A 25,405-nucleotide genomic window follows, 5' to 3' on the forward strand; every position below is an offset into this window, starting at 1 on the left:
GAACGAGAGAGAGAGTGCAAGGGCGAGAGAGAGAGAGAGAGAGATTGTGTGTGTGCGAACACATGTTAGGGATTGAGAGAAATTGAGCCTGCACTGCAGTGGCTGTGTGTGAGAGGTTGATGCATTGGTTTAATTTGATGGCTCTCTATTTACAGACTCCCAGAGAAACCAGCAGCAACATTTCCAAAGACAAAGTGTTCCTGCGTCCCAAATGGCACGTTATTACCTACATTCCCTACATAGTCCACTACTTTTTACCTAAGGGCCCTGGTCAAAAGTAGTTGACTATATAGGGAATAGGGTGCCATTTGGGTTGTAGCCAGAGTGTACCTGCAGCAGCAGCTCCGTTCCAACCACCATCTCTTTGTTCTTATAATTGAACACTTGATTATCTACTAACTCTCTCCCTATCTCCCTTTCCCTTTATCTCTCTCCCTCTCCCCCCCATTCCCTCTCTCCCTATCTCCCTTTCCCTTTATATCTCTCCCTCTCCCCCCCATTCCCTCTCTCCCTATCTCCCTTTCCCTTTATCTCTCTCCCTCTCCCCCCCATTCCCTCTCTCCCTATCTACAGGCAACACCACAGTGCTCTGAGACAAAGGAAAAGCAGATCTAATGGAAATAGAAGGATCATAACGTAACCTCCAGGTTCTACGAACCTCAACAAACAGAACATGGCTACTAACCTCAACAAACAGAACATGGCTACGAACCTCAACAAACAGAACATGGCTACTAACCTCAACAAACAGAACATGGCTACGAACCTCAACAAACAGAACATGGCTACTAACCTCAACAAACAGAACATAGCTACTAACCTCAACAAACAGAACATGGCTACTAACCTCAACAAACAGAACATGGCTACTAACCTCAACAAACAGAACATGGCTACTAACCTCAACAAACAGAACATGGCTACTAACCTCAACAAACAGAACATAGCTACTAACCTCAACAAACAGAACACAGCTACTAACCTCAACAAACAGAACACGGTTACTAACCTCAACAAACAGAACATGGCTACTAACCTCAACAAACAGAACATGGCTACTAACCTCAACAAACAGAACATAGCTACTAACCTCAACAAACAGAACATGGCTACTAACCTCAACAAACAGAACATGGCTACTAACCTCAACAAACAGAACATGGCTACTAACCTCAACAAACAGAACATGGCTACTAACCTCAACAAACAGAACATGGCTACTAACCTCAACAAACAGAACATGGCTACTAACCTCAACAAACAGAACATAGCTACTAACCTCAACAAACAGAACATGGCTACTAACCTCAACAAACAGAACATGGCTACTAACCTCAACAAACAGAACACGGCTACTAACCTCAACAAACAGAACACGGCTACTAACCTCAACAAACAGAACACGGCTACTAACCTCAACAAACAGAACACGGCTACTAACCTCAACAAACAGAACACGGCTACTAACCTCAACAAACAGAACACGGCTATTAACCTCAACAAACAGAACATGGCTATTAACCTCAACAAACAGAACATGGCTACTAACCTCAACAAACAGAACATGGCTACTAACCTCAACAAACAGAACATGGCTACTAACCTCAACAAACAGAACATGGCTACTAACCTCAACAAACAGAACATGGCTATTAACCTCAACAAACAGAACATGGCTATTAACCTCAACAAACAGAACATGGCTATTAACCTCAACAAACAGAACATGGCTACTAACCTCAACAAACAGAACATGGCTACTAACCTCAACAAACAGAACATGGCTACTAACCTCAACAAACAGAACACGGCTACTAACCTCAACAAACAGAACACGGCTACTAACCTCAACAAACAGAACATGGCTACTAACCTCAACAAACAGAACATGGCTACTAACCTCAACAAACAGAACATGGCTACTAACCTCAACAAACAGAACACGGCTACTAACCTCAACAAACAGAACATGGCTACTAACCTCAACAAACAGAACATGGCTACTAACCTCAACAAACAGAACATGGCTACTAACCTCAACAAACAGAACATGGCTACTAACCTCAACAAACAGAACATGGCTACTAACCTCAACAAACAGAACATGGCTACTAACCTCAACAAACAGAACACGGCTACTAACCTCAACAAACAGAACACGGCTACTAACCTCAACAAACAGAACACGGCTACTAACCTCAACAAACAGAACACGGCTACTAACCTCAACAAACAGAACACGGCTACTAACCTCAACAAACAGAACATGGCGACTAACCTCAACAAACAGAACATGGCTACTAACCTCAACAAACAGAACATGGCTATTAACCTCAACAAACAGAACATGGCTATTAACCTCAACAAACAGAACATGGCTACTAACCTCAACAAACAGAACATGGCTACTAACCTCAACAAACAGAACATGGCTGCTAACCTCAACAAACAGAACATGGCTACTAACCTCAACAAACAGAACATGGCTACTAACCTCAACAAACAGAACATAGCTACTAACCTCAACAAACAGAACATGGCTACTAACCTCAACAAACAGAACATGGCTACTAACCTCAACAAACAGAACATGGCTACTAACCTCAACAAACAGAACATGGCTACTAACCTCAACAAACAGAACATGGCTACTAACCTCAACAAACAGAACATGGCTACTAACCTCAACAAACAGAACATGGCTACTAACCTCAACAAACAGAACACGGCTACGAACTTCAACAAATATCTTATACACTAGTATTGTTTGTCTCACTGTTTTTGCAACACATACTAAAGCAAAACAGGCCATGACGTTAGTAAGAACAACCAAAACAAGCAATCTATAACACAATATCTATTATTCATCAACATCAGTAAAAACAGAAAAACTACCCAGAATGTCCAAACCCTTCCCCAGATCAGAATAGAAACGTAGAAGAATGTTCCAGAGCTGTCTATATATAACTCTCCCTACCACAGACAAACACACTCAGTATCCTACTTCACATAGATCTGTACTGTAGCTCTGCTCAATATTTCATATAGGACTAGTCTGTAGCTCTGGCAACATTCTCCAGCCTACTGCTGATTAATGGTCATGGTATTTGTTGTTTTCTAAGCTTCATGAGAAATCACTAACCATGTGAACTCTGTCAATAGAGGCTAAGCTGCCGCATCAACTATTCATTACACAGTTAATACACATCTACTTCCTCTGTGGAATAAACTGCACTTCTCTCCTGTGGTTACGTCCGAATGGCACCCTATTCCTTACATAGTGCACTACCTTTGCCTGGAGCCCTATAGGATGCCATTTGAGACAAAGACCAGGGTCATCAGCACTGTTCTAACCTGACCTGTAGGATACATACAGTACTGCTTCCAACCATATACTGTAGGCCTGTATCAGAACCTGGCCCTCGGAGCCTTCTGAATAGTTTCAGAGAGAGAAAAAAGCTGAGAGAGGAAGATGACATGACAGTTCAGGGAGATTTTGACTTCCAACACAGCAGACAGCCGCCTCATGGCAGCCTGTTACTACACAGAGAGGAGATGCCTGTCATCTCTGGACCTGTGGTGTGTGTGTGTTTACCCAGTCCTTTAGGTGTAATGCCACTGCTGGCCTCAGGGTTGCAGGTCCAGTAGTAGTACTTCAGACTGTGCATCAGCTGCAGCACAGTCCCAATACGACGGATGGTGTTGTAGATGGTTGCCGTGCCGATAAACTCTGCAGACAGGTATGTGTACAGAGAGAGCTGGACCTGAGGGGAGAGTACACACACGCATGAATGCGCACACACACACACAAACAAACAAACCATGAACCTATACCCAGTGATTCTACATGAATATCGCTATCAGGTAATCATTTATAACTCACTCCTGTCAGGTTTTGGCCAAGACTGTTCGGGTTTTTGGTCACTAGATGTCCCCATTGCACCTTTTTTGTACCTTTTGTTTTTCTTGCTCCAATTATTGTTTGCACCTGTAGGTCATTCCCTTGTTAGTATTTAATCCCTGTGTGTTCCTTAGTTCCTTGCTCTGTGTTTGTAAGTTAGCACCCAGCCCCAGCCCAAGCCTTGTTTTATTCAGTGTTTTCTCTTGTTGGATTTTCCAGAGGTTCTCTGGTTTAGTTTTGTGTATTATTTGAGTAGTCTTTTGAGGTTTGTTTTTCCCTGCTGTTTTTTTACCACTTTGTGGAGTTTCTTTAGTATTTTGGAGGATTTCCATTTTTGTGCCTTTTGGCTTGATTTTTGGACATTGTGGTTTTAGTTTCTTTGCCTGGAGATTTTGTTCTTTATTAAACCACTATCGCTAGTACTGCTGTGTCTGCCTCATCTTCTGGGTTCTGACGATTATTAGTGACTGTTTCTCGCACCGGGTCCTGACAACTCCAGGCTGCTCAAGGTATTCAATTAAGGCTGTGAACTGAATTAAAGAGGTTCAAGCTGAGCTGAGCCCATCACCCTCCATGCAGGTGTAGAACAGAGAGTGAGACAGGCTGCTGTGGCTCACCATACATCACACTCATTAGAACACACTATAACAGCCTCCTCTCATCACCCCCCTCTCCTCTCTCTCCATCTCTCCGCTCTGTTCAGGCTCATTAATACAGCCTCTGTAATTAGCAATAGACTGGACAATAATCCTACACAGTCCCTCTACAGTTTTTATTCCATCTAACGGAGAGGAGATATCTAAAAGTTCTCTCTCTCTCTCTCTCTCTTCTCTCTCTTCTCTCTCCACAGCACAGCTCCTCTGATCCGCCTCATCCACTTATTCACGGGTAATTATGTGTTTTCACTCTTTAACTTTCAATACTTCTCAGGGATGAGGAGCTGATTGTGACAGCTGGCAGTAAACCTGAGTCAGTGCTGCAGTCTTCAATACAGAGGAGAAAATATCCACTAATATCAGGACCCTGTTGTCTTACATAATGGATCATGGTAGAAGTGAGTAATGCTCTAAACAGTCTTCAGTGAGTCAGAACTCCGGTTGGTTACCATGGAACCAGATTGGGTGGGGATGGAGCTTACCATGGCGGGGGTGTCGGGCAGGGCTTACCTTGGCGGGGGTGTGTATCCAGATGGCTGCGTTGAACAGGATGTGGTCACAGAGCTGTTTGAGGAGTGGCGCTCCATGGGTTAACCCATCCAGGTACTTAGCGAAGGACAGGAACTGTTCCAGGACAGCACGTGTGATGTGGACCCTGGAGGACTGCAGGCACAGGGAATGGTCAGACCACTGGATACTCAATCAATCAATCAACCATGTCAACCAATCAATCAATAATATAATAAGCCAACCATAGAGTTGAATAGAGGGTTCACTTGCCTGTTTTAGCATGGGCAGTGCCATCGAGGAATTTCACCATTTTGAAGTAATCAACTGGGATGTATAGACATTTCACCAAAAAAGCAAAGTTTGAGAGCATTTGACTGAGCATCCAAGAGTCTTTCTGTTATTATTGTTGTCTGTCAAAATGTCTCCTGACCAGGTACAGGTAGTCTCTCCTAATATTCTAGCTGTGGTATAAACAGATCTAAACCAGATGGTAGGATGGTGTGAGTGTGGGAGAGTTGGCAGCGGGAGGGAGAGGAGAGAGAGAGAGAGACAGAGACAGAGAGAGAGGGATAAAGTGCTTCCCCCGTCTGGCCCCTGTTACAGCCACCTGTTCCTGGCCCTGAGATCTGGGCTCTGCTGGACTCTGATGGATAGATGTCAGGATGCTACAGGACAGTCTGTCTGCGTCCAAAGAGGCCCCATAGGGCTCTGGTCAAAATAAGTACACTATGTTGGGAATAGGATGTCATTTTGGCCACAGCCTGACAGCGGCTGGCTGGGGAAGCAGTGAGACTACATACCCTTCAAAACACAAAGTGGATCCTTCTTCCAAATCTCTTCCTCACCTCTGTGCCTCTCTGCTCTGTTCTTTTATCTGTAGTTTGATCTTATCAGTCCGAGGGCTACTGGGCTCCATGTTTCAAACAGCATTACAGAGTCCGTCTGACTGGCATGATGCCCTGTTGTGTCCCTGTCTGTTTCAGAACCATGGATCTAATTCTGGTCCTTTTCTGATATCCTTTGACTGAGAGTGAGGAGCAAAGAGGCGTTTGAACTACAGAGTATTAAGGGACATTGGTTGAAAGATATCAATCTATAAATAACTGTCATCAGCTGTTGCCTGGCACACTATAGAAAGTAAGAACGGGTCAACTTAAAATGCACTCTACAATGCACTCTACTCCCTATATAGTGCACTACCTTTTGACCAGAGCTCTATTAGGCCAAACCAAACCCTGTAGATTTGGTCAAATGTAGTGCACTATATGGGGAATAGCGTGCCATTTGAGGTACAAGGTATGATGTATTGATTTAATTGATTGATTTTGATTGATTGATTGAAATGATTGGATCATTAAAAACCCATATAGACACAACATCAAAGCAAAGCAGTACATACATTCAAAACTATGGAAGATGACAAAGAGCCTTATCTCCAGTGTGCTTTATGGTTTAGGTTAGAGTTTCTACCTTCTCCAGCAGAAACCCGATTACAAGGAATCCTTTCCCTCCCAGCATCTGTTCCTGCATCGCCACCGAGCTCTTCAACAGGTCAACGAGGAACACCAGGAGGGTGGCACTGGAACACACATACACACAGGTTTATAAGGATATGGACACACATCAGGAGGTGTGCAGGAGTGCTAACATAAAAAGCCAAATGTGTCAAAATGTAGATAAATTGCTCCTCTACTGTGCAATAGCATCATTATATCATACACTATGGTGGTCCTGGGGCGTCTGTGTCTCAGTAGTGTAGATTCTCCTTTACCATCTCTAGGTGAACCTTGTTCCTCTGATATCCTACCAGTCAGGTAGTCGAAAGGGAAAATTATATAAGGCAGCAGCAGAATTGAAGATAGGCAGAGAGACAGACAGAGGATAGGCTAATTCAAGGTCATCTTCTGAGGAAGTCAGCAATCAGCTAGAGACTGTATATCCTAACCCCCCAGCTCCCAGCCTCATCTCCTAGCCCCAGACTCATCTCCTAGGCCCAGACTCCTCTCCTGGCCGCAGCCTTCTCTCCTTGCCCCAGCTCCCTGCCTCATGTCCTAGCCCCAGCCTCATCTCCTATCCCCAGCCTTCTCTCCTAGCCCCAGCCTCATCTCCTAGTTCCAGCCTTTCCTCCTAGCCCCAGCCTCATCTCCTAGTTCCAGCCTTCTCTCCTAGCCCCAGCCTTCTCTCCTAGCTCCAGCCTCAGCCTTCTCTCCTAGCCCCAGCCTTCTCTCCTAGCCCCAGCCTTCTCTCCTAGCCCCAGCCTTCTCTCCTAGCTCCAGCCTCAGCCTCATCTCCTAGCCCCAGCCTTCTCTCCTACCCCCAGCCTTCTCTCCTAGCTCCAGCCTCAGCCTCATCTCCTAGCCCCAGCCTTCTCTCCTACCCCCAGCCTCATCTCCTAGCCCTAGCCTTCTCTCCTAGCTCCAGCCTCATCTCCTAGCCCCAGCCTTCTCTCCTAGCCCCAGCCTTCTCTCCTAGCCCCAGCCTTCTCTCCTAGCTCCAGCCTCAGCCTCATCTCCTAGCCCCAGCCTTCTCCCCTACCCCCATTCTCATCTCCTAGCCCTAGCCTTCTCTCCTAGCTCCAGCCTCAGCCTCATCTCCTAGCCCCAGCCTTCTCTCCTACCCCCAGCCTTCTCTCCTAGCTCCAGCCTCAGCCTCATCTCCTAGCCCCAGCCTTCTCTCCTACCCCCAGCCTCATCTCCTAGCCCTAGCCTTCTCTCCTAGCTCCAGCCTCAGCCTCATCTCCTAGCCCCAGCCTTCTCTCCTAGCCCCAGCCTTCTCTCCTAGCTCCAGCCTCAGCCTCATCTCCTAGCCCCAGCCTTCTCTCCTACCCCCAGCCTTCTCTCCTAGCCCTAGCTTCATCTCCTAGCCCCAGCCTTCTCTCCTAACCCCAGCCTCATCTCCTAGCCCCAGCCTTCTCTCCTAGCCCCAGCCTTCTCTCCTAGCCCCAGCCTTCTCTCCTAGCTCCAGCCTCAGCCTCATCTCCTAGCCCCAGCCTTCTCTCCTACCCCCAGCCTTCTCTCCTAGCCCTAGCTTCATCTCCTACCCCCAGCCTTCTCTCCTACCCCCAGCCTTCTCTCCTAGCCCTAGCTTCATCTCCTAGCCCCAGCCTTCTCTCCTACCCCCAGCCTTCTCTCCTAGCCCCAGCCTTCTCTCCTAGCCCCAGCCTAGTCTCCTAGCCCCAGCCTTCTCTCCTAGCCCTAGCCCTAGCTTCATCTCCTAGCCCCAGCCTTCTCTCCTAGCCCTAGCCCTAGCTTCATCTCCTAGCCCCAGCCTTCTCTCCTACCCCCAGCCTTCTCTCCTAGCCCTAGCCTAGTCTCCTAGCCCCTGCTCCAAACCTCATATTGTAGCCCCAGCCCATCTCCTAGTCCTTTTATCAGTCTCTAATCCCAAAGACATGGTGTCCTCTGAGAAGAAGTGGAGGGGCTGTTTACTGCTGCATTGGGGTCAGTTACTGTCTTCGTAGTGGGTCCCTCAGTTAAAGCCTGTCCTGGCAGAGTGACTGTGTCTTGGCAGTATGACAGAGGCGCTCTCTGACACTCGCTAATCCGCTTTCCTCCCATCCTCCAGAGGGACTCTCTCCAGGCCCAGACAAATCACAAGGACACAGTGATGAGCACACAGCTCTGCAGGACAAGAGCCAGTGTAGTGGGGAGATATGATGACCTTCTTAGACTATGGATACAGACTACGTCTGCAACTGGCTGGCGCCAGCACACCGTGTTGTCAATCATGATTAATGGCATTAATTCAATTCAACAGGCTTTGCCAAAGCAAGTGAAATAGATAATAAACAAAAGTGAAATAAACAATAAAAAATGAACAGTAAACATTACACTCACAGAAGTTTCAAAGGAATAGAGACATTTCAAATGTCATATTATGTCTATATACAGTGTTGTAACAATGTGCAAATGGTTAAAGTACAAAAGGGGAAATAAAAAACATAAATATGGGTTGTATTTACATTGGTGTTTGTTCTTCATTGGTTGCCCTTTTCTTGTGGCAACAGTTCACAAATCTTGTTGCTGTTATGGCACACTGTGGAATTTCACCCAACAGACATGTGAGTTTATCAAAATTGGACTTCGAATTCTTTGTGGGTCTGTGTAATCTGATGGAAATACTGTATGTGTCTCTAATATGGTCATACATTTGGCAGGAGGTTAGGAAGTGAAGCTCAGTGTCCACCTCATTTTGTGGGTAGTGTGCACACAATGTCTTCTCTTGGTGCGGCAGGTAGCCTAGTGGTTAGAGCATTGGGCCAGTAACTGGAATGTTGCTGGATTGAATCCCTGATCTGACAAGGTAAAAATCTGTCGTTCTGCCCCTAAGCAAGGCAGTTAACCCCCGGGCGCCGAAGACATGGATGTCAATTAAGGCAGCCCCCCGCACCTTTCTGATTCAGAGAAAACACATTTCAGTTGAATACATTCATTTGGACAACTCACTAGGTATCCCTCTAGAGAGCCAGGTCTGCCTATGGCGGCTTCTCTCAATAGCAAGGCTATGCTCAATGAGTCTGTACATAGTCAAAGCTTTCCTTCATTTTTGGGGTCAGTCACAGTGGTCGGGTATTTTGCCACTATGTACTCTCTGTTTAGGGCCAAATAGCATTCCATGTTGCTCTGTTTTATTGGTAAATTCTTTCCAAAGTATCAAGTAATTATATTTTTGTCATGTTTTGGTTGGGTCTAATTGTGTTTCTGTCCTGGGGCTCTGTGGGGTCTGTTTATGTTTGTGAACAGAGCCCCAAGAACAGCTTGCTAAAGGGGACTCTTCTCTAAGTTAATCTGTCTGTATGTGATGGCTTTGTTATGGAAGGTTTGGGAATTGCTTCCTTTTAGGTGGTTGTAGAATCACTTTTTCCACATTTTGTTATGTTACAGCCTTATTCTAAAATGGATTAAATCGTTTTTTCCCTCATCAATCTACACACAATACCCCATAATGACAAAGCAAAAACAGGTTTGTAGAAATTTTTGCAAATGTATGACACTACTATGTATGACACTTGGCACACCTGTATTTGGGGAGTTTCTCCCAATCTTCTCTGCAGATCCTCTCAAGCTCTATCAGGTTGGATGGGGAGCGTTGCTGCACAGCTATTTTCAGGTTTCTCCAGAGATGTTCAATCGGGTTCAAGTCCGGGATCTGGCTGGGACACTCAAAGACATTCAGAGATTTGTCCCGAAGCCACTCCTGCATTATTTTGGCTGTGTGCTTAGGGTTGTTGTCCAGATGGAAGGTGAACCTTCGCCCCAGTCTGAGCTCCTGAGGGCTCTGGGGCAGGTTTTCATCAAGGATCTCTCTGTACTTTGCTCCGTTCATCTTTCCCTCGATCCTGACTAGTCTCCCAGTCCCTGCTGCTGAAAAACATCCCCACCGCATGATGCTGCCACCACCATGCGTCACCGTAGGGATGGTATTAGCCAGGTGATGAGCGGTGTCTGGTTTCCTCCAGACGTGACGCTTGGCATTCAGGCCAAAGAGTTCAATCTTGGTTTCATCAGACCAGAGAATCTTGTTTCTCATGGTCTGAGAGTGCTTTAGGCACCTTTTGGCAAACTCCAAGTGGGCTGTCATGTGCCTTTTACTGAGGAGTGGCTTCCGTCTGGCCACTCTACCATAAATGCCTTGTCCTGGAAAGTTCTCCCATCTCCACAGAAGAACTCTGGACCTCTGTCAGAGTGACCACTGGGTTCTTGGTCACCTCCCTGACCAAGGCCCCTCTCCCCCGATTGCTCAGTTTGGCCAGGCGGCCAGCTCTAGGAAGAGTCTTGGTGGTTCCGTACTTCTTCCATTTAACAATGATGGAGGCCACTGTGTTCTTGGGGACCTTCAATGCTGCCAAAAAAATGTGGTACCCTTTTCAAGATCTGTACCTCGACACAATCCTGTCTCAGAGTTCTACGGACAATTCCTTCGAGCTACATTTGCAAACATTTCTAAAAACCTGTTTTCACTTTGTCATTATGAGGTATTGTGTGTAGATTGATCTGGAATTATTTTTATTCAATCCATTTTAGAATAAGCCTGTGGAAAAAGTGAAAGGGTCTGAATACTTTCCAAATGCACTGTATATGTTGAAGAGGGTGGGGCTCAAGCTGCATCCCTGTCTCACCCCACAGCCCTCTGGAAAGAAATGTGTCTGTTTTTTGCTAATTTTAACTGCACACTTGTTGTTTGTGTACATGGATTTTATAATGTTGTATGTTTTACCCCCAACACCGATTTTCATCAATTTGTATAGCAGACCCTCATGGCAAATTGAGTCAAAAGCTTTTTTTAAATTGCCTTTGTTTTGGTTTGTTTGTTAGTCTATTAGGGTGTGCAGGGTGAATACGTGGTCTGTCGTATGGTAATTTGGTAAAAAGCTCATTTGACATTTGCTCAGTACATTGTTTTCACTGAGGAAATCTGCTATTAATGATAATGCAGAGGATTTTCCCAAGGTTGCTGTTGACGCATATCCCCCGGCAGTTATTGGGGTCAAATTTGTCTCCACTTTTATGTATTGGGGTGATTAGTCCTTGGTTCCAAATATTGGGAAAGATGCCAGAGCTGAGGATGATGTTAAAGAGTTTAAGTATAGCCAATTGGAATTTGTGGTCTGTATATCTTATCATTTCCTTTCGGATACCATCAACACCACAGGACTTTTTGGTTTGGAGGGTTTGTATTTTGTTCTGTAGTTTATTCAATCTAGAGAAATAACCATGTTTTACCATTTCAAAGAGTGAGGTACATCCTTGCTCGCACCTTCAACCCTGGGCAGGACATTCCCATGAAGTACAGGAGAAGCCCTCAAGGTTGAAAGCGATTAAAATTGGACCTGACCTTGTATTATTATCATGTTTGGAGAGCTCAAAGAGTTGAACAGTTTGATATGTCTTGTTGTACTGTACATGTTCTGATTTAATGTATTTTCAGAAAGACTGGTCAGAATTGTATGATTGACTGATCGCTTATCAGATAAAAGGGAAAAGGGAGGGGGATACCTAGTCAGTTGCCCAACTGAACGCCTTCAACTGAAATGTGTTTTCCACATTTAACCCAACCCCTCTGAATCAGAGAAGTGCAGGGTGCTGCCTTAAATCGACATCCACGTCTTCGGTGCCCAGGGAAAGGTGGGTTAACTGCCTTGCTCAGGGGCAGAACAACAGATTTTTACCTTGTCAGCTCTTGGATTCGACCCAGCAACCTTTCGGTTACTGGGCAGCTTCCTGGTGCCCTGTCGTTACACTAACATTTACGAGTTTGATAATTAGATTAGAATCCGGTTGTGATGTCCTTCCTTTTGTTTTCCCCCAGAAAAGTGCAAAGAAATGTTAATTTATGTGATTTTCTGTTTTACCAAGGATAAAAGATCGGAGTCTCTTTTGGTTCATCGAGGCCTTGTTTGCAAGCTCAATGTGTGTACAGACACACATTAGACTTTTTCCCTCAGAGTCTTATTTGTAAGACATTTACCCTTTTTTATTCTGTATAATGTATTTCATGTATACTGTAATTGAGTGTTAATTCATTCGTCACTAATACATCTGTTAGTTGATTTGAGTAAATGCATTCCTCATTTATAGAGTAACTGTTTGATTTAATTTACGTTCACAATTTAGTAGGACAATCTGGAAATCTTACATTTACAGAGTTAATTGTAGAGTTAATCACACATCACATATCATATGTTTGGGTCCTAACTTTGCATCCCTGCGTTAAGGTTAAGTCATCAGTTAGTTTAGTGGTAGACTCACTGGAATAGGCAGTCACTCAGAGTTCACTAGCTGGCTTGGCTGGGCTGGTATGGGATGGAACACTACCCATCAGGCTTAACCCAGGGCAGGGCTGGGACTACACTAACCAGTAGGCTTAGCCCTGGCTGCACCAGATAGAGGGCCAGAGGCAGAGCAGAGCCTGACTCAGAGCTGCTGTGTGTGTTTCTCCCCAGTGTGGTCTCTGTCACTGAGCTAAATCAGGATTATGGCTGAGCTCTGATTGGAACAGGGCTCATTGGAGCGCTCTGATAAGGACAACACTGGACCTTCAGGACAAGGATCAGCAAGACAGGGTAAATTAGAAAGTTCATTCTCAACATTCTCATAGTAGAAGACTCAGACACTTACTTGAAGATGTCAGAAACTTCATGCACTCACCAGACGGTAGTCTCCAGCTGGGTCTCATGGTGCTGGTAGTTGTGCTGGGCATTGGGTTGATGGTAGTCCAGCTGGGAGAAGAGAGGGAACAGCACCTGGATCCCTCCTATTGAGTGGATGGCACTGTGGATGGAGTGGGTCACTATGGCCTTCACATCCTACCAGGGAACAATACAGTGTTAGTTTACTGTAACTTAATTAGACGTATATACAGTAATAAGGACATGGGGTGAGACGAACCTGTTTTATAAGGACATGGGGTGAGACTTACAGTTACCGGTCAAATATATTGGCACCCTTGCACGATTCACTATTTCTTGTAAAATGTGTTGAAATTGAAAAAACTTTTCGATAAAAATTATATCATTTTTAAAAAGAGAAAACAGATAATTGTGCTCCATTGGACTAAATTGTAAAGTGCAAGGGTGCCAATATATTTGACAGCATCTGTACCTGGATAAGGACATGTAGTGAAACTAACCTGTAGCATAAGGGCGTGGGGTGAGTGGACAAAGATGGAGGCGTTTTCCTTGGGTGATGACTCCAGGCAGAGCTGGGCGTCTGTAGCCTTGGCGTTGTAGGTGAAGGAGATGGAGCTGGCCAGCTTCCCATCATACAGGACCTGCTTATGGTGCTCCGCCAGGTGGATGTCACTCTCCGACTTAAACTTAAACGTACTCTACAGAGAGGGGAGGAATAGAGAGACAGACAGAGAGAGGGATAGAGGGAGAGAGACCGAGAGAGGGAGAAGAGAAAGAGAGATGGGAGAAAGGCAGAGAGAGATAGGGACAGACAGAGAGTGGGAGAAGTGAGAAGTGATAAGGTATTGTATCATGACAGCTCATTCTTCTACTAAACTGGAGGTGCCATCCATACCTCAGCAGCAGTAGCAGTAGTGTCATATTTATATATTAATGGAACATGTTGCTGATCGATAACAGAGTCACTCAGTCTTAATGTAACCAATCCATTAAGGATGGCAGGTGAGAGAGGAGCTCAATTAATCAATCAATGCATCATCAATTGGTATGTTATTAATCAGTAAATCAGGAAAGTCCTCTCAACGGAGGAGTGAATAATGAATGAACGGCCACAGACATAGAGGAGTGATGAGAGGCGAGACACATCCCTCTTCTAGCTACAGACATGATGATTCAGATGGAGAGAGATGAGGCCTACACTGAAATAGATGAGACGTACACTGAACTGAAATAGTGGAGCTTCTCTCTCATGAAGAGATGTAGATAGCTGAGATAACAAGCAGAGTATACACTGTACCAGGCTCAGTAGACCAGACACACACTGGGGTTATTATGATCCCATATCCGCTAGTTAACAACCTCCTGGGGCCTGGTAGAGTAAGGCTCAGTCTGCAGGCCTCTACAGCCAGCTTCTCTCTGGCAACTCCACTATTACATGCAGACAGGACATACTAATAAAACCCAGCAACAACGGAAGTGGGTGTCATCTATACCCTGTTAGACTGCCCTGTCTGTCGGTGTCTCCTATACCCTGTTAGACTGCCCTGTCTGTCGGTGTCTCCTATTTCCTGTTAGACTGCCCTGTCTGTCGGTGTCTCCTATACCCTGTTAGACTGCCCTGTCTGTCGGTGTCTCCTATTCCCTGTTAGACTGCCCTGTCTGTCGGTGTCTCCTATACCCTGTTAGACTGCCCTGTCTGTCGGTGTCTCCTATACCCTGTTAGACTGCCCTGTCTGTCGGTGTCTCCTATACCCTGTTAGACTGCCCTGTCTGTCGGTGTCTCCTATTCCCTGTTAGACTGCCCTGTCTGTCGGTGTCTCCTATACCCTGTTAGACTGCCCTGTCTGTCGGTGTCTCCTATTCCCTGTTAGACTGCCCTGTCTGTCGGTGTCTCCTATTCCCTGTTAGACTGCCCTGTCTGTCGGTGTCTCCTATACCCTGTTAGACTGCCCTGTCTGTCGGTGTCTCCTATTCCCTGTTAGACTGCCCTGTCTGTCGGTGTCTCCTATTCCCTGTTAGACTGCCCTGTCTGTCGGTGTCTCCTATACCCTGTTAGACTGCCCTGTCTGTCGGTGTCTCCTATACCCTGTTAGACTGCCCTGTCTGTCGGTGTCTCCTATACCCTGTTAGACTGCCCTGTCTGTTGGTGTCTCCTGACAGACTGAATGAGACAGGCTATGACTAACTATGGTCCCAACCTACACTGGATCAACGACAGACACAGCGTTCAAGTATGTCTGGGTCTGTTCAACAGTCCAAACCATAGTTTCAGAGGCAGCCAGGGAACAGAACATTGTGCATTCAGTCTATACAGTGTTAGGACACATGACACATGCAAACAAAGCACTTTGGATAGAGACACCAGGTAGCAGGGAACTGTGGCAAGCAGCATTGATTTCACAGATTGATATGTGTAGCTGACGTTGTGCATGTACCATTAAAGTTATTCATATCCTGAGCTAACCTATCAGTAACCTAATTCAGTCAGCCCAGTACATACCTTATAGCCCGCTCCCAGCTGATGAATGGCAAATATCTGAGCTGGGTTGAGAGCCTCAGAGAACACATAGATGGCCCCCAGCTGACCACAGAATACCCTGTTAGCATCAGCTGTCTCCGACGAACCCAGGAAGCACTTATCATAACTCTGTAGAGGGAGAGGAGAGGGTCAGTACACGAGCACACAGAGCAGGGGGTTTATCATAGGTCTGTAGCGGGAGAGGGAGGAGAGAGAGAGAGAGAGAGAGAGGAGAGAGAGAGGGGAGAGGATCAGGGTTGTACAGGGACACAGAGAGAGAAAAATAGGGTTCATCATAGCTCTGTAAAATGATACAAAGAAGGATATATTTATAACGTTCAAACATAAACCACAATGACCAAACTTTCTCTCTATATATGGCTCTGGGAATGGTTAGGGCCATTATACGGACACTGAGACAGAGATGAGAGGATAGGGTCATGTCTTTTAAATCCTCCAGCAGACTCAGAGAGGTTACAACATCATCCAAACTTCAAAGACAGCTGCGCATCAGAACAATTAACAGACAAAAAAACTGGATGACAGCTTTTGAATGGGCAAATAGGATAATTATGAGAGTGCATGATTTACAGGGCCTCTAATAGATTGCCACTCAGAGAAAAAGGAAGGCTGGCAGACACTTAGGTCTGCATTCCAAATGGCACCCTATTCTGTATGTAGTGCACTACCTTTGACCATAGCCCATAGTGTGTGTGTTTGCCCTTATAAACATGTACGTGTAGCCCCTGCCGTGTGTTATAATAATATCCACTACACACACCCCATCCATCCCTAACACTGTAGATTGCACCATCCCTAACACAGTAGATAAAACCATCGCTAACACTGTAGATAGCACCATTCTTAACTCTGTAGATAGCACCATCCCTAACTCTGTAGATAGCACCATCCCTAACTCTGTAGATAGCACCATCCTAATTCTGTAGATAGCACCATCCCTAACTCTGTAGATAGCACCATCCTAACTCTGTAGATAGCACCATCCTAACTCTGTAGATAGCACCATCCTTAACTCTGTAGATAGCACCATCCCTAACTCTGTAGATAGCACCATTCTTAACTCTGTAGATAGCACCATTCTTAACTCTGTAGATAGCACCATCCCTAACTCTGTAGATAGCACCATCCCTAACTCTGTAGATAGCACCATCCTAACTCTGTAGATAGCACCATCCTAACTCTGTAGATAGCACCATCCCTAACTCTGTAGATAGCACCATCCTAACTCTGTAGATAGCGCCATCCCTAACTCTGTAGATAGCGCCATCCCTAACTCTGTAGATAGCGCCATCCCTAACTCTGTAGATAGCGCCATCCCTAACTCTGTAGATAGCACCAACCCTAACTCTGTAGATAGCACCATCCCTAACTCTGTAGATAGCACCATCCCTAACTCTGTAGATAGCACCATCCCTAACTCTGTAGATAGCACCATCCCTAACTCTGTAGCTAGCACCATCCCTAACTCTGTAGATAGCACCATCCCTAACTCTGTAGATAGCACCATCCCTAACTCTGTAGATAGCACCATCCCTAACTCTGTAGATAGCACCATCCCTAACTCTGTAGATAGCACCATCCCTAACTCTGTAGATAGCACCATCCCTAACTCTGTAGATAGCACCATCCCTAACTCTGTAGATAGCACCATCCCTAACTCTGTAGATAGCACCATCCTAACTCTGTAGATAGCACCATCCCTAACTCTGTAGATAGCACCATCCTAACTCTGTAGATAGCACCATCCCTAACTCTGTAGATAGCACCATCCCTAACTCTGTAGATAGCACCATCCCTAACTCTGTAGATAGCACCATCCCTAACTCTGTAGATAGCACCATCCCTAACTCTGTAGATAGCACCATCCTAACTCTGTAGATAGCGCCATCCCTAACTCTGTAGATAGCGCCATCCCTAACTCTGTAGATAGCGCCATCCCTAACTCTGTAGATAGCACCATCCCTAACTCTGTAGATAGCACCATCCCTAACTCTGTAGATAGCACCATCCTTAACTCTGTAGATAGCACCATCCCTAACTCTGTAGATAGCACCATCCTTAACTCTGTAGATAGCACCATCCCTAACTCTGTAGATAGCACCATCCCTAACTCTGTAGATAGCACCATCCCTAACTCTGTAGATAGCACCATCCCTAACTCTGTAGATAGCACCATCCCTAACTCTGCAGATAACAGCCTTCATCTTTCTCCTACATTACATTAAGCTATTCTCTCAATTTGTCATCCTCCCTTCCTGTCTCTTCTTCTACGGCCTTCCTCTCTTCAAACATCTCCCTGATAAATGGTTATTCAAATGGGAGCTTTGAAAAATGCAGCTCTGCTCCCAAGAGTAAACTCTGCCACAGCGCTGAAACTCAATGAGCACCACAGAGGATTTATGCATTTCTGGCATGTGCCCCAAATGGCACCCTATTCCCTATATAGTGCACTACTTTTGACCAGAGCCCCAGGCTCTGATGATTTCAAACTGTGGCATATGATCAAATGCTGTACTTGCAGCCACAAACATTACATACACAAACATCACAACCACAAACATCCCAACCATCACAACCACAAATATCACAGACACAACCATCACAACCACAAATATCACAGACACATATTACTACCACCACGGCTGTGTTCAGTGGGGACGAAAACAGGGGAAAACGGAGTGAAACAGATTGTAATTCCACTTGTCCAATAAGAAATTTTTCAAAACTGTTCAAAATGTGCCTCTGTGCCGTACTGAACACGACCTTGTAGAGGTCACAACAGGAATAAGCAGTGACAGGAGAGTCAGTCAATCAATCAAGCATCAATCAACCAATCAATCAGCAATGAGGAGCATTCTCACATCGCTGGTGTTGACGTGCCAGGCCATGTCGCCATAGGAGACCAGCTGACCGTTGACGTAGCAACGGATCTCACTGTTCCTCCAGCGGTTGTAGATATGGACGATGCTGATCATGTACCACTGAAACACAGAGAGGAGAGAGGGTTAGAGAGAGAGAGTGAGAGAGTGAGAGAGTGAGAGAGTGAGAGAGTGAGTGAGTGAGTTCCACACATAATAACACTAGAAACTACAACCCATTCAATCCAACTGTATGAACAGGGTTTTAAACGCAGCCTATTGTGTTTGCATTGTAGTCACCCAGATCACCTAGAGACCAAATAGGATCATGTGATTCAGTAGCTCTGACCTCATACATATTGCAGAGACAATGGTAGTATTACACAGACCTACTGCATAGCATAGATAACACAGTATTCCAGACCATATGGTTATCCATACATTCTGCATAGCATAGATAACACAGTATTCCAGACCATAGAGTTATCCACAAGGTGGTTCTCTGATACATTCGAAAATCTAACCTGTACACGGATCATCTCAATGTAGGGCTTTAGATGAAGCAGTTACAGCTGCAACCCTCACTATGTTGATCTACTGCAGATCAACAGGATGTAAACACATCATTAACATGACTATGGCAGAGTGGATCAGATTACACCAGTTGACAATTAAGAGGAAATGCCCTCTTTAAGATCACTTTGAATCACCAGGAAAGCAGATCATTGATTTGAGGATATCTTTAGATCAAAGTCTGCCCTCTACTTTAATGATCACTGATGACTTCACTAATAGAAACGTTGACCTGGTGCAGAGAGGAGCGGACGAGAGGGGGAACTTATTTCCTTACATAGTGTTGCACTATGTACAGAATAGGGTGCCATGTCAGACACATCATTGTTACTGACAGCTGTTTAACCGAAGGCTGTAAATGACTGAGAGCAGCCTTGAACCAGCATGTTATCTCTACTGGGAGAGAGGCAGGTAGGGTGTCAGACATCCCAAGCTACATTACCATTCCTCTCTACGCTCTCATCTCATCTCACGGCACAGCCAGCTGTTCCTGTGAGGAGGTCCCTGTGAGAGTGTTAAACAGAACAGGTTATGATGTTCTCTCTCTCCCTGGTCTGTTGAGACTGGAGACACTGTCAGCTACTGGCTAGGCTTGTTTTGGAGTGGTTTGTTGTGACAGATGTTTGTCTATCCTAACAACTGCGCTGCATTTTCTGTCCCTGATGATCTGTTAATAAAGTCAAACTGCTCACATTGTATATGATCTATTATGACATGTACTGAACCAACACAGTAGAATTCAGTACTCCATATACAACATGTCTTTCCCAAACCACAGGTATACTAGGTTTGCTGTAAAGATCTTCTGAAGTTGTATGAAGACGCTGTCACTGTTATATGCCAGAGGCTGTATGCATCAAGCATCTCCGTGCTGATTTAGGATTGATTCAACTTTTAGATCAAAATGAATTAGATTACATGGATTCTAGATCAGCACCGATCTTAGATCAGCTCTCCTACTTGGAGGCTGCGTTTACACAGGCAGCCCAATTCAGGTCTTTTGCCAATGATTTGCATATCTGATGCCTATCGGATCTTTTCCTTAATGTGTAAACAGCACAAAACTACATGGAATCTCATCTTTTGACTTCCAATTTATACTTGGATCCCATTCTTGATACAAACACGATCCTCCATATGCGACCTCTGTCTGGACAGTCAGATCAGATAACATTTTGCTCTGAAGGGTTATTTTTGCACAAGACCTGCTGAACCATGACCACCACCCCAACATTTTTATTTTTTTATTTCACCTTTATTTAACCAGGTAGGCCAGTTGAGAACAAGTTCATATAACTCTCTTTCTTTCTCTCTCTAGGAGGACCTGAGCCCTAGGACCATGCCTCAGGACTACCTGGCATGATGACTCCTTGCTGTCCCCAGTCCACCTGGCCGTGCTGCTGCTCCAGTTTCAACTGTTCTGCCTGCAGCTATGGAACCCTGAACTGTTCACCGGACGTGCTACCTGTCCCAGACCTGCTGTTTTCAACTCTCTAGAGACAGCAGGAGCGGTAGAGATACTCTTAATGATCGGCTATGAAAAGCCAACTGGCATTTACTCCTGAGGTGCTAACTTGCTGACCATGCTGGTCATTTATGAACATTTGAACATCTTGGCCATGTTCTGTTATAATCTCCACCCGACACAGCCAGAAGAGGACTGGCCACCCCTCATAGCCTGGTTCCTCTCTAGGTTTCTTCCTAGGTTTTGGCCTTTCTAGGGAGTTTTTCCTAGCCACCGTGCTTCTACACCTGCATTGCTTGCTGTTTGGGGTTTTAGGCTGGGTTTCTGTACAGCACTTTGAGATATCAGCTGATGTAAGAAGGGCTATATAAATCCATTTGATTTGATTTGATTTGCAACTGCGACCTGGCCAAGATAAAGCAAAGCAGTTTGACACATTTAAAGGAACAGTAACAGGAAATGAGCATTGCCTCTATGTGCTACTTCAGAGGCTACGTCAGTGTGAATGCGCAAATCTGATATGGGTCACATTGAGTGTGGACAGTCAGAAAAAAAGATTGGATACAGAAAGAAAATCTGATTTGGACAGGGTGGCTGTGTAAACACAGCCTAAAACAATACATATAACTACAGAGATAATTAAGGGATTTTCCTGATAGTACTCATATGGCAACAGGCTGGTGGTCAGGCCTCATCCATAACATTCTGACAAGATCAACACAGTCCTATAGAGCAGCAGACTGATGATCCTATTCTATCAGCCGCACCTCAACACACCATCACTCACATATGGGACCTGCACACTGCTGCATAAGCCCTCTACTGATCATCAGCTATGTGACTTGTAGGCTGGTGTAAGCACACTGACCATTGATCACTGATCACTACCAGGGTAACAGATGAAACCTGGTCACCCTTGTAGTCTCCACTTGCACGGCCGAACTGCTAGCGTTTCGTTGGCGCAAGTGTCTAAGAACCTTTCAGCAGGGCATTCGCGTGTGTTTGCAAGGCACAGGTCCTGGGTTCTGGTATCGGTTTGAAATGGTACAATTAAATAAGCACAGTGATGTCCGCCAAAGCATCTCTTACCTTCCTAGGTTGAAAGTCATATTTGACACAGTGCTGGAAGCCTTTGCCTTTAGACTTCAGCGATGTCACGATCAGACAGTTGCCCACGAAATGTGCAGAGTAGCCGATTCCTTTACTGGTGCGAAAGCTGCAAAAGAAACAGTATCAAAATTACGAGGTGCGAACATTACATTTCTAATTTCAGATTGTCTCTCTCGATTTGATGTTTCACATTGTAGATAATCAGGAAAAATAATGCCTTTCTCTCACTGGAGGAATGATTATCTTGTATCTATCAGGTTTATGTCAACCAAACACTATCCACACCAGAAGGATAATGATAGTAACTATTGTGTCTGTTTCTGACAAATTAATTCACTTTCCACTCTGGTCATCCCTCTCTTTACCTCGCCCTCTCTCCACCACTCCCTCTCATTCTCTGCCACTCCCGCTCTCATTCTCCCAGGCTGTTCCTCTCCGCTCCTCTCCTCTCCTTTTCATCTCCTCCCTCCTCTCCCATCCCAATGTTCCTCTCAGTCCTCTACTTCTCCTCCTCTCCTCCTCTTTAAGGACTCCTCTCCCTATCTATCTGGAGTAGTGGTAGATAAACTCTCCTCTTGAGGCTATTGATCTCCTTGTTAATTACCCACAATCCTCCACCAGACATGGGCTGTGGTGGCCAGACATTAGAGTCTACATTAATAGTCATTACTGTTGTACCTCCTCCTTACAGTCCAAATACCCTTTCTCTGTACCTCCCTCTACAGCCTGCTTCTGATCCCAGCCTGTATACACACACACACACACACACACACACACACACACACACACACACACACACACACACACACACACACACACACACACACACACACACACACACACACACACACACACACACACACACACACACACACACACACACACACACACACACACACACACACACACACGCATACACACACGCATACACACACACACAAGCTTGTACCAGTCTCCACAGTTCGGACCTGGGCTTAATCACTCTAATCAGGACTCATTCCTCCTTTAGCCATTATACTGCACTACATCATCAGGAGGAATGAGTCCTCAGACAGAGCTGCTTATGAACTTGAAACCTTGAAAAGTGAATGAAATGAAAAACAACTTGTGGTCATAATCTGCTTACAGATTTAGAGGGAAGGTCAGAGGTCAAACACTAGAGTTACTGGTTCCCCACAGGTCAGACGTCAAACACTAGAGTTACTGGTCCCCACAGGTCAGACGTCAAACACTAGAGTTACTGGTTCCCCACAGGCCAGACGTCAAACACTAGAGTTACTGGTCCCCACAGGTCAGATGTCAAACACTAGAGTTACTGGGTCCCCACAGGTCAGATGTCAAACACTAGAGTTACTGGGTCCCCACAGGTCAGATGTCAAACACTAGAGTTACTGGGTCCCCACAGGTCAGACTTCAAACACTAGAGTTACTGGGTCCCCACAGGTCAGACTTCAAACACTAGAGTTACTGGGTCCCCACAGGTCAGACATCAAACACTAGAGTTACTGGGTCCCCACAGGTCAGACATCAAACACTAGAGTTACTGGGTCCCCACAGGTCAGCTGTCAAACACTAGAGTTACTGGGTCCCCACAGGTCAGATGTCAAACACTAGAGTTACTGGGTCCCCACAGGTCAGACGTCAAACACTAGAGTTACTGGGTCCCCACAGGTCAGACGTCAAACACTAGAGTTACTGGGGCCCCACAGGGCAGACGTCAGTTCAACGTCTAGTTTTGATTTGAACATGAAAATAAAAAAGGTTAACAGTTGGGTGAAAAAATATGAAATTCCCTTATGTTAATGTTTTTTGCAAATCCAATCAGTTTTTTTATGTTAGAAAACTGTCACGACTTCCGCCGAAGTCGGCTCCTCTCCTTGTTCGGGCGGCGTTCGGCGGTCGACGTCACCGGTCTTCTAGCCATCGCCGCTCCACTTTTCATTGTTCCATGTGTTTTGTCTTGATTCCCCGCACACCTGGTTTACATTCCCTAATCACACTACATATATATTCCCTCTGTTCCCCCATGTCTTTGTGTGGGATTGTTTTGTTACGTGTTTTGTGTGATGCGCCAGGCTGGTTTTTCCCCGGGTACCGTGTTTAACCCGAAGTATGTTTAATTGTTAAACATTTGCATCATTGTGATTGTTGTCGCGCTTTTCACTTTTGCCATTGGCTGGAGGTTTTTTGACGCAGTTGCGTCCGTCTGTTGTTGCTTCTGCCAAATAAAGTGTGCGCCTGATCACAACTCTCTGCTCTCCTGCACCTGACTTCTATACCAGTAGCGCACAACCTAACAGAATCCCACACCCAACCATGGAGTCAGCAGGAGCAGGTACCCCGGTCCGAGGGGTCGAGGAGCGCGTCCGAGAACACTCGGCGATGCTGCAACATCTCGGCGCCACGATGGATTGCGTTGTCCAGACCATGGATTGCTGGGAGAGACAGGGAGTTACCTCTACCCGTCCCTCCTGTATCCGGTCCCAGTGGGGTGCGTCTCGCCCTTCCCAGGGAGTATGATGGGACGGCAGTACGGTGCCAGTGGTTCCTATTACAGCTGGACCTATACCTGGCCACCGTTCAACCAGCTCCCTCTGGAAGGGAGAGGGTGTCCGCCCTTGTCTCGTGCCTTTCGGGGAGAGCTCTGGAGTGGGCAAACGCCGTGTGGGGAGAAGGAGATGCGGCGTTGGACCACTTCGAGGAGTTCAACGTCTCTTCCACCTGAGGCAGGGGACGAGGAGCTCCCAGGAGTTCGCCCTGGAATTTCGAACCTTGGCCGCCGGAGCAGGATGGAACGACAGAGCCCTCTTCGACCACTACCGATGCAGCCTGCGCGAGGATGTCCGTCGGGAGTTGGCCTGCAGGGATGCAACCATCACCTTTGACTAGCTGGTGGATCTGTCCATTCGGTTGGATAACCTGCTGGTCACCCGCGGACGTTCAGAGAGGGCTCTGTCGGTTCCCGCTTCCAGCACCCCCGCTCCGGTGCCAATGGAGCTGGGAGGGGCTGCGCATAGGGAGGCCGGAAGAGGGGCCTTCACGTGCACCATCTGTGGCCGCAGAGGGCACACTGCCGGTCGGTGCCGGGTTGGTGCCTCTGGGAGTCGAGGCAGCAGGCAGGGCTCTCTGGCGTCACCCCAGGTGAGTCTGCACCACTTTCATCCAGAGCCCTCTGTTGTTCACCTGTTTGTGCATGTTTTTTTCCCTGAGTTTTCCCCGCATTCCCAGCATAAGGCGCTCGTCGATGCAAGCGCGGCTGGGAATTTTATCGACAGAGCATTCGCCCTTAGTTTAGGGATCCCCATTGTTCCTGTGGTAGACCCTTCCCGGTACACGCTCTGGATAGTCGACCATTAGGGTCCGGGTTAATTAGGGAAGCCACCATCTCCCTGGGCATGGTGACGCAGGGGGGTCACGAGGAGAGAATCAGTCTCTTCCTCATGGACTCTCCTGCGTTTCCCGTGGTACTAGGCCTTCCCTGGTTAGCACTATTTCATAGCGGGTTCATGACGAGGGCTCTCACGGGGCGGTCGCGAGAGTGCTCGGGGAGGTGTGTGGGGGTTTCCGTTGGTGCTACCACGGTGGAAAGTCCAGACGCATCCCCCCCGAATATGCCGATTTGACTCAATTACCCTCCCATCGACGGTGGGATTGTGCGATAAATC

General features: G+C 46.2%; 1 protein-coding gene across 4 annotated transcripts in view; it reads right to left on the minus strand.

Moving 5' to 3' along the window:
- Positions 1-25,405, minus strand: part of LOC139547932 (neurobeachin-like) — a 295,912-nt gene that overhangs the window by 219,369 nt on the left and 51,138 nt on the right. For all 4 annotated transcript variants that reach the window (XM_071357133.1, XM_071357132.1, XM_071357131.1 and 1 more), the window contains exons 6-13: positions 21,720-21,846; positions 18,596-18,715; positions 15,696-15,842; positions 13,696-13,893; positions 13,215-13,372; positions 6,538-6,646; positions 5,068-5,220; positions 3,596-3,764 (exon numbers count right to left, since the gene is read on the minus strand). In XM_071357133.1, coding sequence (XP_071213234.1) covers positions 3,596-3,764; positions 5,068-5,220; positions 6,538-6,646; positions 13,215-13,372; positions 13,696-13,893; positions 15,696-15,842; positions 18,596-18,715; positions 21,720-21,846 — 1,181 coding nt within the window. The remainder of the gene's footprint in view (positions 1-3,595; positions 3,765-5,067; positions 5,221-6,537; positions 6,647-13,214; positions 13,373-13,695; positions 13,894-15,695; positions 15,843-18,595; positions 18,716-21,719; positions 21,847-25,405) is intronic.

Source organism: Salvelinus alpinus, chromosome 21, assembly GCF_045679555.1.
Source record: "Salvelinus alpinus chromosome 21, SLU_Salpinus.1, whole genome shotgun sequence".
In the NCBI taxonomy this organism is placed as follows: domain Eukaryota; kingdom Metazoa; phylum Chordata; class Actinopteri; order Salmoniformes; family Salmonidae; genus Salvelinus; species Salvelinus alpinus.